Genomic DNA, 17187 nt, shown 5'->3' with positions numbered 1-17187 from the left:
CAGAGCTCCTCTTTCAACAGCGCTTAGTGGAGGGTTAAGACCTCCAAGCGGAAAACCCCTAAAAGGCTTCTCTGAATCCTTCCATCCTCCAGGGGACTCAGACAGCTGCCACTTGGCACTCTGTCATCTCTAAGGTACAGGTGGCACTTTGCGGGAAAGGCTTACCAGTGCTCGTGTTGGTGACACCATTCACCGTCCCTTCCACATCCGTCTCATCCTCAGCATAGCTCAGGATCAGGCTCTGCTGCCGGCTTGTCAGTCTCCTGCGAACCAAGCAGAGTTAGTGTTGGAGCGCTTCCTCAGGTAGCTCTTTAAAGACACGATGTGGCCAGTCCCTACTCAAGTGTGTGGGAGATATGAAGGCCTTGACCCAGATCTGTACCAAGGAGCAGGGAGGGCATGCCCTGAGTCAGGGGTGAGAAAAGAAAATCTCCCAAAGTAACCAAGTTGTTTTAAACAGCTCTCACTGAGTCACTGCAGCTACCCTAAACACAGATGTACTGCAAAAAAAAAAAAAAAAAAGTATATAAATATATTTTTGTGTGTGTGAAACAGGTAAGAGATTATTTAATTAATCTGATTAAAAGGATGAGGGCTCGAAGCCTGGCCCTCCCAAGCTGAGCTAGGTGGGCCTGGGTCTGATACCCATGGAAGGCATGTGATCATGCTCAGAAGACGTTCTCTCAGGAAATGGACAAAGAAACAGCTGGCTGTGTGCCAGCATCTGCTTATGTCATTGTCTCTCCCACCAGACTACAGGCTCCCTGAGAGCAATAACAACATTAACAACAATAATTACAACATCAACCATAGCAGCAATAGCTACATGTTTCCTCTGTATCATTCAACCCTCCTAATGACTGAATGAGTCCCTGGATGGTGCAAATGTTAACACGCTCAGATGCTAACTGAAATGCTGGAGATTCATGCCTACCTAGAGGCATCTTAGAAGAAATGTGTCACGATCTACTTCCAACAATCAGTCACTGAAAACCCTACAGAGCACAGTTCAACGGTGACACATATGGGGTCGCCATGAGTCAGAGCTGACTCAAAGGCAACTGGTAATGACTCAACAAGGCTGACTATTTTTTACGATGTCCTCTTTACAGGGGAGAACTCCAGCAGGAAACACCTGACCTGAAGGGAGAAGTAACTAAGCCACAAAGCTCACAGTGGCAGAGCCAGGAGGAGCCCTGGCAGCTGGGCCTGGGGCCTGGCTCAGAAGCCCCCACTGGCTCCGTTGATGGGTAAGTGTGCACAAACACTGGATGGGCTTCAGCCTCGGCCTGCAGCACCTACTTTGGAATTCTGATCTTGATGTGGATGTAGTGATCGCCGTAGCCGTAGCTGTTAATCCGGGGGATGCCTTTCCCACTCATCCGAATCTTCTGGTCTGTCTGAGTTCCGGGGGGGATCTGCAGAGGAAGGACACCTGTGGCTCTCCTTGGTCTCCACTGCCTGAATGAAATACTTGCACTACACCCAACTGCTCTTACAATGACCCCTTGGAAAGGACTTCCAGTCAGTTTTCTAGACGAAGCCTGATGCCACTACCTGGAACTGGCTAAGTCACTTCCCTACGGGCCCTTCCTCCCCTGGCTAAGGTCACCCCAGCATCCACCACCCCCTGCACTCATGGCTCCGAGAGGCTGGAGACAGCCCTGAAAAGCGTGACTGTGACATGGGACCAGCTGAGGGGTTGGGGGAGCCAAAGCCAGAGGCAGTCTGAAGTCACAGGAAGTGCTGCTGTAGCTGCGACTGGAATCAGAGGTGGGTGAGGGAGTGTGGAGGTGGAGTGGAAAGAGGAGCAGAGATCTCACAATGAGCAAACTCATATCCACTTCGGCCATGTGGTACATCACCTGAGACCCACCAACCAAGCAGAGGAAGTGTGTGCAACCAGGAATGGCTTACAGTCAAGGCCTTAGGGTTTATGGTTCATGCCCAAGGACTACCCTCAAATCCCCACTGCCCTCCCCCAAACCTGTGCCTCTCTCTGAACCCTAACACGCTGGTCATTCACAGGGCCTAGGCCACTGCCCCAACATGCTCTGTTTCTACCAACACAGAAGGGGACAGACATTCCCACTCATCCAGCCATGCACTCACTGTCACATTGATGGTCTCATACAGGCCCTGGGCTCTGGCTGTCCCACCAAGAATGGCTTGAGCTACAGAAATGAAGAGGTCGGAGTGGATGTCTGCGCCGTCCCTCCTGAACATGGGGCTTTTCTGCACCTAAAGCCAGGAAGGAGAGATGGCTGTTACCAAGCAGAGAAATCCTATTTGAAATGAGCCTACTATTGGTCATCAGCCCCACATCTCACCAGGCCTACAGGCAGGGCCTGACCTGCTTTATATTTCCTTCTTCTATGCTGACAGCATAGACTAAGGCAAAGAGCTATTGTCACCCATGGAAAGGCTACCCCAGGGCTCCAGGGGTGACATTTTATACACTGCAATGAGAGAAGGGCCTAAATACGCTCGGCCTCAGATCAAGCTGATACGTTGCAAAAGGAAATAAAGAAGTAAAACTGGCTTTTGAACATTAAAAAGAAAACAAAAAACTTACTTTACTAGAAAGCAGAGAGAAACATAGACTAACACCTCTAAAAAGGTGAAACGGCTTATTTTCCAAGTCGTCAGACCACCTTCAAGGCAGACTGGTGGCACTGGAGATGATTTCACTGGATAAACATGACTTTTCATGTCTCAAAGACATTCTCTGCCTGGCAGTGACTTCCCTCTTTTTTTTTTTCCTCCCTTATTAAATGGAAGCAGAATCTGAGTTCTCTCCAAACATTTCTTATTGACTGTGATTTCTGCCTTCACTTTTGGTTTCTTTGCCTAAAAAATTCACCCTTTACATTACTTTTGCCTTTGTTTTAAATGATGGAAGATTTCCAATATGTAAACAGGCAAAATAAACAACACACTGTGTACCCACGATCCACCTTAAGTAAGTAAAAAAAAAGTACATATCGAAGCCCCCATCTTGCCACCCTACAGAGTTCACCACTCTGCTAAATTTAGTATCTATCATTCCTACAAGTACCTTCTTACATTTACCACATATTTGCACATCCCTAAATAGTATGTAATACCATCTTGCACATTTTAAAATTTTATATCAATGGTCTCCTGCTACCCACATCCTCTCGCAGCCTACTTTTCCTGCTCCTTACTGTACCAGAGAGGTCTCTTTCTGACACTGATCTGGAGCCTCCTGCACGACCACGGCACTGTGTACCTGGCCATCCTCTTGCCGAAGGACTCTCAGGAGGCTGTCAACGCTTTGCTCTTACGAACACGGCTGCAGTGCACATCCCTGTACCCACTCCTGGTGCACTCGCATGTGCTTTTCTCATGTATGTATCTAGTTTAGCTACTGTCATGGATTGAATTATCTCCCCCGCAAAATGTGTGTATCAATTTGGCTGCGCCATGATTTCCAGCATTGTATGGTTGTCCTCCCTTTTGTAATTGTAATTTTATGTTAAAAGGATTAGGGTGGGATTATAACACCACCCTTACCCAGGTCACATGATCCAATGTAAAGGGAGTTTCCCTGGGGTGTGGCCTGGACCATCTTTTCTCTCTCAAGAGATAAAGAGGAAAGGGAAGCAAGCAGAGAGTTGGGGACCTCAGACCACCAAGAAAGCACTGCAGAGAGCACAACATGCTCTTTGGACCCAGGGTCCCTGTGTAGAGAAGCTCCTAGTCTGGGGGAAGATTGATAAGAAGGCTGACAGAGACAGAAAGCCTTCTCCTGGAGCTGACACCTTCAATTTGGACTTTTAGCCTACTTTACTGTGAGAATATAAACTTCTTTTTGTCAAAGCGATCTCCTTGTGGTATTTCTGTTATGACAGCACTAGATAACTAAGACAGCTACTTTCTTTAATGTTGCCATTACATCAAAAATCTAAGGTCACTGTTTGCCCTTTGTATACGATGTGTAAGACCACAAACCTTTAGCACTCGCTGTCACCATCAACAACTTAACATGTAATTAAAACCACAAGGAAAGGTGTTTTGTATTTTTACATGTCCCTAACTTGTAAAAATCTCAAGGAAGCCTTTGTTCTCTCCAAAGCTAGCATACGATCTTGAAGGTAACACATGTAATAACTACAGGCAGGTGGCTATTGTTTCCCTTAAGAACAGAATGGGCAAGCCATGCTTCTGTAGTGCCCCCATCTCACCCCACAGAAAGGCTCTCCAAGAGAGCAGGGCCCAACGGGAGCTGTGCAGAGTAGAGTACCTACCCTGAAGGTGACGAAGATCTCTCTCTTGCCTACGGGCATCCTCACAGTCTGGCCATCCTCCACTCCTGTAAGGAAGAGCAAACTTTTAATCAAGAACAGCTCTCCCTGGGCTTCCAAGGCGTTTCCCGTCCGTTTACAGCCTAAGCTTCCCTGCTTACTCCTGTTTCCTGGTAATGAGGAATCAAAACGGCAGGAAGTATAACTTTCCAAAGGTCCAACATAGTCACTGATAACAAAAAGAGCACCTTTATTCCTTTATTCAAATTTTCTGAGCACCTGCCTGGTCCTGTGCCTCAGCGAATTCACAATCTAGGGGGGAGGCAGGTGCAAATCAGATGACTACACTGATAAATGTGTAATAACAATCTGAAATGATTCTTATAGAAAAATGTATCTAAGAACACAGGAGAGGGCTCAAGAGGGCTCTCCCAAGGAAGTGATACTTGAGCTGGGATCTCTAAGATGAACCAAGCTGACCTGCTGAAAAGAAGATGGACAGTGAGCTTCAGGCACACGGAACAGCATATGCAAAGGCCTAGTTCAAGGAAACAAAAGAAAGCCGGCAAGGCTGCAGGGCAGGCAAACAGGGAGAATGATGAGGGGAGGCTGGGGAGGTGAGTAAGGTCAGAGAAGTAGGGGATGCATTTCATCCTCATGGCAACAGCAACAGGAAGTCACTGAGGGGTCTGGCAGAGGGCGCATGCTATGATCCTTACGGGAAGACACCCCAGGGACCAGCGCTGGTGGGGAGAGCAGTGAACAGGCTACTCCAGCGGCCCCAGGGCAAGGGTGGCAGGGCAGCTGGAATGACGGAGTATGACGGAGGAGTGGAGCTCCCTCACCATGCAGGGACAGAGTGGGCACAGCAGGTTGCCTTTCCTGACATTACAGGTAAAGTGTAGGCTGAAAGGACAAATGGTGCAGAGAGAAAAATGCAACGTGATCCTAGTTCCTCCTCCACTCAGGGCTCCAGGGCCTTGGCTGCAGATTTGGTCAGTGGTCATATCACAAAGGGAAGCCCTGGCGGTGGCTCCCTCCCAGCCTGCTGTGCATGGAGGCAGCCAGGACCCACCGGCAGGCACTGGGATCACCACTCTCTTCTTCTGCTTGGCCTGTCCTGTTCCTCTGCAGACCACACATGGGGACGTGATAATGGAGCCTCGGCCACCACACCTCCGACAGGTGGAACGCATCACAAATGGGCCCGTGTTTATGGTTTCCTGACAAAAGGAGAAAAAATGAAACCCTTAAGTTTCCAGGTAGATGCTGTGGTCCCAGGGCCATGATGTGCAGAAGTCTTCATTAAAGACTCGTCTTTTGTACTCAAAAATGCTAAAACACAGAGACCCAGATCCAGGGGCTCAAACCACTCATCTGATTTTCTAGAGCACACCTGCTTCTGAATTCCAAACCACCAAACTGATTATGAGACTGAAAAACGAGGCACTGCCTCTCTACAGAGGTACCCGGAACTATCGAAAGCTGAGCAGACACGATTTTAAAAGGTTATTCCCCTTCCAATTACAAAAGTGATAGTTGGCAAAACATAGGCAAATCACAAGGGGAAAATGAAAACTGGATGTCCACCTACTGCCCAGCCCCAGGCTGGCTTCGGGTTGCTGAGCTTGCTACTGCCTGCACCCAGGGAGGGGAAGCATAGGTCCTACCCTGTCTCTTTAGGGCCACATGGGAAGAAACAGAGCCTGGTTAACCCCGGCCCTATCACAGGTGCCCTAGAAGCAATGAAGCAACAGCTCCTCCTACAGGCACCCAGTATCCCAGCCTAGCCTGCTTCTGCCCCCCACAATGCTCCCCATTCTGTCCCTCCTAAGCAAGTGATCGAAGGCAACAAACAGCTGGGATTCAAAGGGGCTCAGGGCTAGCCTTACGGTGGGGGCTGCTCTGTTGAAGACAGATGTGAACAAGGATGGATAAAGACTGACTGTGAGGTTAAATGCACAGGAATCACATTCAAGTTGACAGGTGAGAATAGCTGACTCAGTTTCTCTAATGCTCCTCCTGCCTGGAACTCCTCTCCTTCATTCTCCCCCATCTTCTTGGCCCCCTCCCCAATCCCTTGAAGCCTGCCCAGCTCCCAACCCCTCCCAGAGCCAGTGACTCTGACGGTCTGTAGCCATTCCACCAATCTCTCACTTGGCATTTGCAAACTGATTACCTTTTTGTTTAGCAGCTTTGGTTTTCTTTTTTTTTTTTTTAATTATCAAATACATGCTTGCCATGACAAAGCAAAGGATACAGAGACATACAAAAAAAATGTTATTAATCTCCCCCTACCCTGACTCTCAAGGAACAGTAAAAACCTGCAACGCCAGAAACTGTGTAAAGCGGAAACTTGTTTTAGCGGAAAATATTTTCCACTAAAAGGAGTGCGAGGAAAGTCATAAAACGGCACCCTGTCCAAGGCAGAAAACTTCCAAGACTCGGAAAAACAAGGCAGTCCCATGGAATTCTGGCTCTCACAGGTTTCACTGGAACCAACCCTTACTAGTTAATGGTTTGGTGTATTCTTTCCACAACTCTGTTAAAAAAACAGAGAGAGCTTTTTTTTAAAAATGAAAATTTTATAAGGTCATATGAGGGTTACTGGGTTTTTATGATACATATTGCTCTGCAATTTGCTTTTCATCTTAATGATGTATCATGAACATCCTTCCAGGTCAACATATAGGTTTAATTTTTCATTATAATATTTAACTTATTGTTCAATGCTTCAAAAAAAAAAAAAAAAAATCCCTGCACATCTATCCTTTGGTTTTGATGCCTTTATTTTTGTAAGACAGACTCCCAAAGGTGGAATTGGTAAGTTAATTATTGTATTTAAAAATATTAAAATCACCACATTCTTAATTTCTTTGCACAAAGACTGCCATATTTCATTTGCCCTAAGGAAGAAGACTGGCGTAACCACATCATTCTCTTAGAGCAAAGAACTGAAAGGTGAACAGGAAATGCAAGTTTACTGTGCTTTGACTATCTGCTGACTGCAGTCACACACAGAAGAGGTTTGAGCAAGTGCCTCCTCTGGGCCCACAGGCCAGAGTTAGAAAAAAGAAAGGGGACTGCTTGGCCTCTCGTGCCACAAAATAAATAGTTAAATGTATATACACACACACACCTGTGTCACAATTATTTCAAAAGGTAATATGTGCACATAGGAAAAATTCAAAAGTAAAAAATGGGTATACAGTAAAGAGTTAAGTATCCCTCCCACTCAAGTCTCCTATTTATCCAGGTACCTTCCCTACAGGCTGCCAAACCAAAAACCAAAACCACTGCTGTCAAGTTGATTCTGATGCATGGCAACCCTGTAGGACAAAGCAGAACTGCCCTGTAGGGTTTCCAAGGCTGTAATCTTGAAACCCTGGTGGTGTAGTGGTTAAGTGCTATGGCTGCTGACCAAAGGGGTCGGCAGCTCAAATCTGCCAGGCACTCCTTGGAAACTCTACAGGGCAGTTCTACTCTGTCCTATAGTGTCACTATGAGTCGGTATTGACTCGATGGCACTGGGTTTGGTTTTTTTTTTCCTTAATCTTTACAGAAGCAGACTGCCACATCTTTTTCCCCAGAAGTGGCTGGTGGGTTCGGACTGCTGAACTTTCGGTTAGGAGCCAAGTGCTTAACCATTGTACCACCAGGGCTCCCCAGAAGGCCACAGACACTGGAATATTCTTGTATTCTTCTTTAGACAAATACACACACTTCAAGCATCTGCATGTGCATTACCAGCTTTTAAGCCAAGGAAACACACAGTTCTGCAGCTTTTTTTGTTTTTGTTTTTTTTACAATTAATAAATCATCTTGGGAAGCACTTTCTATCAGTGTATCATTTTTCAGACAACTCACTCCTGAGACCCCTGAGGCGGTTCCAATCCCTTTCTATTACACCCACATCATAAGGAACCCCCTGAACATGTGCTATTCTGCAAGTGTGGGCTGTAGGGCACATTCCCACGATGGAACTGCTAGGTCAAAAGGTCATGTGTGCAAAACGCTAACAACTAACAGGAACTGCAGATTCTATTCCCAGAAGACAGGGTAGCGTCCATTCCACCGCCCATGCGTGTGCACTCTCTTCTCCTTCAGGCCTGTCAGTGTGGACTGTATTGATCATTTAGGCCGATTAGGAGGTAAGCCAATGTCTTGTCTTGCCTCCCCGTGCCTGTTCCTGGCTGCTGTTGAGAAATACTTGCTGGTCACTTGCTTCTCCTCTTCTGTTCAGCCTCGACCAGTTTTTCTAACAGGCTGCTGATCTTTTCCTCATTAATCTGAAAAAGGGCTTTAATGTTAGGATTATTAATCCTTTATCAAACGTGTTATAAACATTTTTCTCAGACTCAGACATTTTGTTTTGGGAGAAATACACTTTGGCCTTACTATCTTATCTCAATGTTCACTTCAGAGATGTTTAAAAAAAAATTAAGAAGTCACAGCAATTCAGGGCCTTGGAAGCAAGAAGCACTAAGACAGGCAAATAAAAAAAAATCTGTATCAAGTGCAGTAGCTCAACCCATAACCTTGTGGCAGTCAGAGGAATCCTGCCCTTCTCCAGGAGTGCCCTCTAGCAGAGCACAACCTCAACTTCGTTTTCTCAGACCACACTGAAAATTGATCCTTTCAACAATAAGAAATTTTTACAGGAAAGTAACTTTGAGTTTCTGTTACATGAATGGGCCACAGTTTTTCAGACAACTCACTCCTGGAGGTCCCTGAGGCTGTTCTAGTACTTTTCTGTTACTCCCATACTGCAGGGAACACCTTGTACGAGTGCTATTCTGCATTTGTGAGCTGTAGGGTACATTTGCACAGACGGAAATGCTATTAGTGGACTATTATTCAGTCGCTAAAAGTAGTGTTTAAAATACTCAAAGACATATAAATATGCTAATGTTATAAATAAAAAGGAAAAAAAAAACTGTGTGATTCCCAACTATGTTAAAAATTATATACACATAGCCAAAAACACAAAGTCCAAAGACAAATGACAAACTAAAAACAAAATTCAACTCGAATCATTGACAAAGGGCTAATTTACTTAATTTATAAAGAACGTCTACAAATCAATAAGAAAAAGACCAATCACCCAAAAGAAAGAAGGATAAGAGCTTTCAATTCACAGGAAAAAACTGGCTCTCTAATCTTAGAAAAGATATACAATTTTACAAATAATAGATACCTGCACATTCAAAAAATGAAAATGATGCAAAGGTATTCAGTGTCTACAACAGCAAAAGATGGAAACAACCATCAACAGGGGCCTGGCTGAATACATTATGACATGCTTGTGTAAGGGAATACCGTAGCCAGTAAAAAGGCTGAGGCACCTTTACATGCAGAGTATTTCCAACATATGCTGAGAAGTGGAAACAACAAAAAATCAAGGTGCAAAACAACTTTAACTGTACCTTTGGTACTGAAAGATGCACACACCAGTGCACACATTGTCTTGCATCTAGAACACCCAAGAGACTACTACTGGAGGCTGCCTCTGGGGACTGGAACTCAACCACTAAAAGTCACAGTGGGAGACAAACTTACTTTACACTGTTCACAATTTTGAACCTATTAAATTTCTAATGATTTGCATATATTACCTATTCAAAAAATAGCTGATGTTAAAAAAAAAAAAAACTGAACAACTGGCAGGAAACACACTAAAATTCTTTATAAATTAAGTTAGCCCTTGTTAAATGGTGGGATTATCAGGGACTTTCGTTTCCTGTCTTTACACTCTTCTGTACTCAAAAACAACTATATACACAAACACATGTACCATGAACAATGAAATGATTTTAAAGGTGAGTGAAAAATGCCCATGCTGTAAAAAACAAAGAAAGCTCTAGAAATGTTCCAGACTAAAGGAGGCTAAAGAGACATGACAACCCCAGGCTGGATCCAGTACTGGAGCAGGAAAAAAACATTGTAAGGACATTATTGGGTCAAGTGACAAAAGTGGAATATGAACAACAGATTATAAAGTACTGTATCAGTACTGATAACCATACTGTGGTTCTGTAACAAAGTGTCTATATTCTTGGGAATACACACTGAAGTAGTTAGGGGTAAAGGCCATGAGGTGTGTGATATGTAACTTACCATCAAATGTCTCAGAAAAAAACACTGTGTTTGTATACATGTATACAAATACATGTGCATTTATATGTATGTGTTTTTATAGAGAGTAAGCCATACAAACGGGGAAGCAAATGGTGAGCCTGAGTAAAAGCTATACAGGTATTCTTTTTATTTTTATTCTGCAACTTCTCCGTGAGTTTGAAATTATTTCCAAAGCAAAAAAAAGAAAAAAGGTGGGTGGTGGAGAAGGAAACCATCTAAGTGGAACACAAACACAATCAAATAAAACCTAACTGTATTTCAAATAAATAATATAATCATAGTGAAGAGGGCAGGAAGAACTGACCCACATAACTTATGAACACAGTATTCTAGCTTTATACCCTCAATGCAAAGATACGAAGAACTCTAAACAAATAGTGAATGCCAGAAAGTAGGATTGTTTTTGCAATGGTATGACTTAACAACTCTGAAACTACTCTTCGTGTGTTCTAGGATTGGGTAAATGAGTAAATACACTGAGGGTAATCAGAGCCAGATTTTTCCCTGTTAGAGAAAAAAGTTACAAACATGGATGGAAAGGCAGAAGACTAGAATGAACCTTGTCGAGTTAAACTGGAATTAGAAGTATCAGATTTAACTCATGGTTTGTTATGTATATTCATGTATGCATATGTATGCCTGTTTGTATACGTATATCTACATATATGAAGATAGCTATGGAAACATATAGGTATCTGTATGTGTATACATGCATGCACACACACACACATACACACACAAGACACACCACACACACTTTATTTCCTGGCTTGGTCTGGTGAGAGAGCTTAGAAGCAAAGGCACTCCTGTAGCAATGAGCACACCAAGAGCACGGATCTTGGTTTCTAAAAACCGTTCGACACTAATAGGAACCAGAGCTCCTTGGAGAAAAGACTGATTCCAAGGCTGGGGTCAGGGGAAGTACAAGTTGAGGACAGATCATCTTTTTTAGAGGGAAAATAAGGAAGTGCTGAAAGAATGATGAGAACACGTCAGGAAAACATAACAGAAGCCAGCCTGAAGGGACATCCACTGGCCAAATCAGGGACAATATCAAAGTAAGTGACAATACCAATTATAACCCAGTGAAGAAAATAAGAATCCAGGAGTTCATACTGATAAAAACAAATAAACGAATGAGTAGAGAACAGAAAGTTCTTCCTTTCAGCTGAATGCCAACTAATAAACGTAGAAAGAATGTTGGAATTAGAAAAACCACCACTTTGCAACCATCCCAATAATAATAATTGATTTAAGCAAGAATGATCAATGGATGTTAAAACTAGTGGGTAAAAGTTTAATGAGGAAAAGGATACTTATAATGTCAAGGTATCTCCCCATACATTACTCACTAAAAGCCTGGTAAAACTAGCAACTGTATAGTGAAAAGACCTTAAGCAAATGATCATAACTGAGTTCAACATCACCAGGAATGGAACAAACTGACATCTCGTGACTCCTGACATAATGTTCTGAAAAGGATAAAACATCGTTTCTGTGGTATTTCTGCCAAAAAGTCAGAAGAAAATCTCAGATAAGCCCAAATTGAGGGACATTATCTAAGATACCTTGTCTGTAATCTTCAAAAATACCAAGATCATAAATTTGCAAACCTAGAAGAAATGGATGAATTCCTAGAAAAACACTACCTACCTAAACTAACACAATCAGAAGTAGAACAACTAAATAGACCCATAACAAAAAAAGAGATTGAAACGCTAATCAAAAAACTCCCAACAAAAAAAAGCCCTGGCCCGGACGGCTTCACTGAAGAGTTCTACCAAACTTTCAGAGAAGAGTTAACACAACAACTACTAAAGGTATTTCAGAGCATAGAAAAGGACGGAATACTACCTAACTCATTCTATGAAGCCACCATATCCCTGATACCAAAACCAGGTAAAGACACTGCAAAAAAAGAAAACTACAGACCTATATGCCTCATGAACATAGATGCAAAAATCCTCAACAAAATTCTAGCCAAGAGAGTTCAACAACATATCAAAAAAATAACCCACCACGACCAAGTGGGATTTATACCACGTATGCAAGGCTGGTTTAATATTAGAAAAACCATTAATGTAATCCACCATATAAATAAAAAAAAAGACAAAAACCACATGATCTTATCAATTGATGCAGAAAAGGCATTTGACAAAGTCCAACACCCATTTATGATAAAAACTCTCAGCAAAATAGGAATTGAAGGAAAATTCCTTAACATAATTTTTTTTTATACAAAGCTAACAGCCAACATCACTCTAAATGGAGAGAGCCTGAAAGCATTTCCCTTGAGAACGGGAACCAGACAAGGATGCCCTTTATCACCGCTTTTTTTTTATTCAGCATTGTCCTAGAGGTCCTAGCCAGAGCAATTAGGCTAGACAAAGAAATAAAGGGCATCTGGATTGGCAAGGAGGAAGTAAAATTATCTCTATTTGCAGATGACATGATCTTATACACAGAAAACCCTAAGGAATCCTCCAGAAAACTACTGAAACTAACAGAAGAGTTCGGCAGAGTTTCAGATTACAAGATGAACATACAAAAATCACTTGGATTCCTCTACATCAAGAAAAAGAACATGGAAGAGGAAATCACCAAATCAATACCATTCACAGTAGCCCCGAAAAAGATAAAATACTTAGGAATAAATCTTACCAAGATGTAAAAGACCTATACGAAGAAAACTACAAAGTACTAGTACAAGAAACTAAAAAGGACCTCCGTAAGTGGAAAAACATACCTTGCTCATGGATAGGAAGACTTACTAACATAGTAAAAATGTCTATTCTACCAAAAGCCATCTATACATACAATGCACTTCCGATCCAAATTCCAATGACATTTTTTAATGTGATGGAGAAACAACTCACCAACTTCATATGGAAGGGAAAGAAGCCCCAGATAAGTAAAGCATTACTGAAGAAGAAGAAAGTGGGAGGCCTCAATCTACCTGATTTTAGAACATATTATACAGCCACAGTAGTCAAAACAGCCTGGTACTGGTACAACAACAGGCACATAGACCAATGGAACAGAATTGAGAACCCAGATATAAATCCATCCACATATGAGCAGCTGATATTTGACAAAGGCCCAGCGTCACTTAATTGGGGAAAAGATAGTCTTTTTAACAAATGGTGCTGGCATAACTGGATATCCATTTGCAAAAAAATGAAGCAGGACCCATACCTCATACCATGCACAAAAACTAACTCCAAGTGGATCAAAGACCTAAACATAAAGAATAAAATGATAAAGATCATGGAAGAAAAAATAGGGACAACGTTAGGAGCCCTAATTCAAGGCATAAACAGAATACAAAACATTACCAAAAATGACGAAGAGAAACCAGATAACTGGGAGCTCCTAAAAATCAAACACCTATGCTCATCTGAAGACTTCACCAGAAGAGTAAAAAGACCACCTACAGACTGGGAAAGAATTTTCAGCTATGACATCTCCGACCAGCGCCTGATCTCTAAAATCTATATGATTCTGTTAAAACTCAACCACAAAAAGACAAACAACCCAATCAAGAAGTGGGCAAAGGATATGAACACACACTTCACTAAAGAAGATATTCAGGCAGCTAACAGATACATGAGAAAATGCTCTCGATCATTAGCCATTAGAGAAATGCAGATTAAAACTAGGATGAGATTCCATCTCACTCCAACAAGGCTGGCATTAATCCAAAAAACAGAAAATAATAAATGTTGGAGAGGCTGCGGAGAGATTGGAACTCTTATACACCGCGGGTGGGAATGTCAAATGGTACAACCACTTTGGAAATCTATCTGGCGTTTTCTTAAAAAGTTAGAAATAGAACTAGCATACAACCCAGAAATCCCACTCCTCGGAATATAACCTAGAGAAATAAGAGCCTTTACACGAACAGATATACGCACACCCACGTTTATTGCAGCTCTGTTTACAATAGCAAAAAGCTGGAAGCAACCGAGGTGTCCGTCAACGGATGAATGGGTAAATAAATTGTGGTATATTCACACAATGGAATACTACGCATTGATAAGTAACAGTGACGAATCTGTGAAACATTTCATAACATGGGAACCTGGAAGGCATTATGCTGAGTGAAACTAGTCAGAGGCAAAAGGACAAATATTGTATAAGACCACTATTATAACATCTTGAGAAATAGTATAAACTGAGAAGAACACATACTTTTGTGGTTACGAGGGGGGAGGGAGGGAGGATGGGAGAGGGTTATTTACGGATTACTTAGTAGGTAAGAACTACTTTAGATGAAGGGAAGGACAATACTCAATACATGGAAGGTCAGCTCAACTGGACTGGACCAAAAGCAAAGAAGTTTCTGGGATAAAATGAATGCTTCAAAGGTCAGCGGAGCAAGGGTGGGGGTTTGGGGACCCTGGCTTAAGGGACTTCTAAGTCAATTGGCAAAATAGTTCTATTATGAAAACATTCTGCATCCCACTTTGAAATGTGGCGTCTGGGGTCTTAAATGCTAACAAGCAGCCGTCTAAGATGCATCAATTGGTCTCAACCCACCTGGATCAAAGGAGAATGAAGAATACCAACGTCACACGATAACTATGAGCCCAAGAGACAGAAAGGGCCACACGAACCAGAGACTTACAGCATCCTGAGACCAGAAGAACTAGATGGTGCCTGGCCACAACCGATGACTGCCCTGACAGGGAGCACAACAGAGAACCCCTGAGGGAGCAGGAGATCAGTGGGATGCAGACCCCAAATTCTCATAAAAAGACCATACTTAATGGTCTGACTGAGACTAGAGGAATCCCGGCGGTCATGGTCCCCAAACCTTCTGTTGGCCCAGGACAAGAACCATTCCCGAAGACAACTCATCAGAGATGGAAGGGACTGGACAATGGGAGAGATGCTGACGAAGAGTGAGCTACTTTTATCAGGTGGACACTTGAGACTATGTTGGCATCTCCTGTCTGGAGGGGAGATAGGAGGGTAGAAAGGGTTAGAAACTGGCAAAATTGTCACGAAAGGAGAGGCTGGAAGGAGGGAGCAGGCTGACTCATTAGGAGGAGAGTAAGTGGGAGTATGGAGTAAGGTGTATATAAGCTTGTATGTGACAGACTGACTTGATTTGTAAACTTTCACTTAAAGCACAGAAAAAATTATTAAAAAAGACCAAAAAAAAAAAAAACCCCAAGATCATAGAAGAAAAAAGAAGGGTAAGAAACTGTTCCGGCTTAAATAACACTAAAAAAAAAAAAACAACCCATCGCCATCGAGTCGATTCTGACTCATAGTGACCCTACAGGACAGAGGAGAACTGTCCCATAGGGTTTCCAAGGAGCAGCTGGTGGATTTGAACTGCCGACGTTTTGGTTAGCTGCCAAGGTCTTAACTACTGCACCAGACTAAAGACATGACAACCAAATGCAATGGGTGATCTGGATTGGATCCCAGACCAGTAGATAAATAGCTATGAAGAATATTATAAGGACAATTAAAGAAATTTTAATATAGACAGATGATATTATACCCACTTGCACTGAATTGATTCCAACTCACGGCAACCCTATAGGACAGAGTAGAAAGGCCCCATAGCTGTAATCTTTATGGAAGCAGGCTGCCACAACCTTCTCTTGCAGAGCAGCTGGTGGGTTCTAAACACCAATCTTTTAGTTAGCAGCAGAGTGCTTAATCACTGCACCACCAGGGCTCAGCGATATATCAATATTAAATTTACTGATTTTCACAAGTGAATGTTCTAGTTTTTGGAAAATACACACTCATTAAAACCAAAAACGTAAACAAGTTGCTGTCGAGTTGATCTACCTCATGGTGACCCCAAGTGTGTCAAAGTAGAACTATGCTCTATAAGGTCTTCAATGGCTGATTTTTGGGAAGTAGATCACCAAGGCAATGAGGAAACCAGAAATGACAAAGCAAATGGAACAGAATGTTAACGAATGGTGAGTCTGGGTAAAAGGTATAAGAGAGTTCTTTATACTACTCCATAAATTTGTACTATATCAAAATAAAAAATTATGAAAAAGAAAAAGGAGATTAGTTTTAAAGCAAAATTTAAGTCTTTACCCTACCTTCAAATTACCAAAATATCCCAAAGTGTATTTTCAAAGAAGACAGCATAGTTTTCTTGCTGTGTCTATACTGTCTACCTACTAAGGCAGAGCTCTCCTGAAGAATACAGAAGGTTTTAGATAAAATAGTCAGGAACTCTCAAAGCCCTAGGAACTTGGTAAATAAATACCCATAGGACTAAAGACAAAAGGAGGGGTAGGAAGAGGCGGGGTGCCCACCCACTTACCATCCCAGAGCCACCACAGTAGTGGCAGTGCTGCGCCTTGGTGCCAGGCTCATTCCCTTTGCCGTCGCACCGCTCGCAGGTGTCAGTGATGTTCACAGTGAACTCCTTGTTGACTCCCTTGGCAGCCTGACTGAATGTCAAGTCCATGATGTACTAAAGAAACCAAGGGGAAGGTGTGTCACCTTCTTTTTACAATGACCAAGGTGATGCTCAGTGGGTGGGGTTCACTTCACAGATGAAAGCCTCCTCCTCAGGGTTTGTAAGAGGCCATGCATGTTTCAATTTAAGTGCAGATATACTTTTCAATAAACAAGAAATGCTCACAGATAATATCTATACACAGCATTTACAAATAGTCTTAAATGATCCACAACAATAACTTAATCATAAAAAATCTCCCCTCTCTCATTAGCTCCACTAATGTCTTATGACAACATAGATCTGGAAGATGTAGGGTCGGCAGCTGTCTCAAAGTTG

At 42.7% G+C, this 17187-nt stretch overlaps 1 protein-coding gene across 5 annotated transcripts in view; it reads right to left on the bottom strand.

Moving 5' to 3' along the window:
* The window catches only part of DNAJA3 (DnaJ heat shock protein family (Hsp40) member A3), a 46099-nt gene that overhangs the window by 13129 nt on the left and 15783 nt on the right, over positions 1-17187 (bottom strand). For all 5 annotated transcript variants that reach the window (XR_007519554.1, XM_049903013.1, XM_049903015.1 and 2 more), the window contains exons 5-10: positions 16711-16863; positions 5344-5491; positions 4272-4336; positions 2113-2241; positions 1303-1418; positions 166-263 (exon numbers count right to left, since the gene is read on the bottom strand). Coding sequence is in view for 4 of the 5 variants with exons in the window: in XM_049903013.1 (XP_049758970.1) it covers positions 166-263; positions 1303-1418; positions 2113-2241; positions 4272-4336; positions 5344-5491; positions 16711-16863 (709 nt within the window). In the remaining variant the exon portion in view is untranslated. The remainder of the gene's footprint in view (positions 1-165; positions 264-1302; positions 1419-2112; positions 2242-4271; positions 4337-5343; positions 5492-16710; positions 16864-17187) is intronic.

The sequence above is a fragment of the Elephas maximus genome, chromosome 12, assembly GCF_024166365.1.
Source record: "Elephas maximus indicus isolate mEleMax1 chromosome 12, mEleMax1 primary haplotype, whole genome shotgun sequence".
Lineage (NCBI taxonomy): Eukaryota > Metazoa > Chordata > Mammalia > Proboscidea > Elephantidae > Elephas > Elephas maximus.
This window is presented reverse-complemented; position numbering and strand designations above follow the sequence as displayed.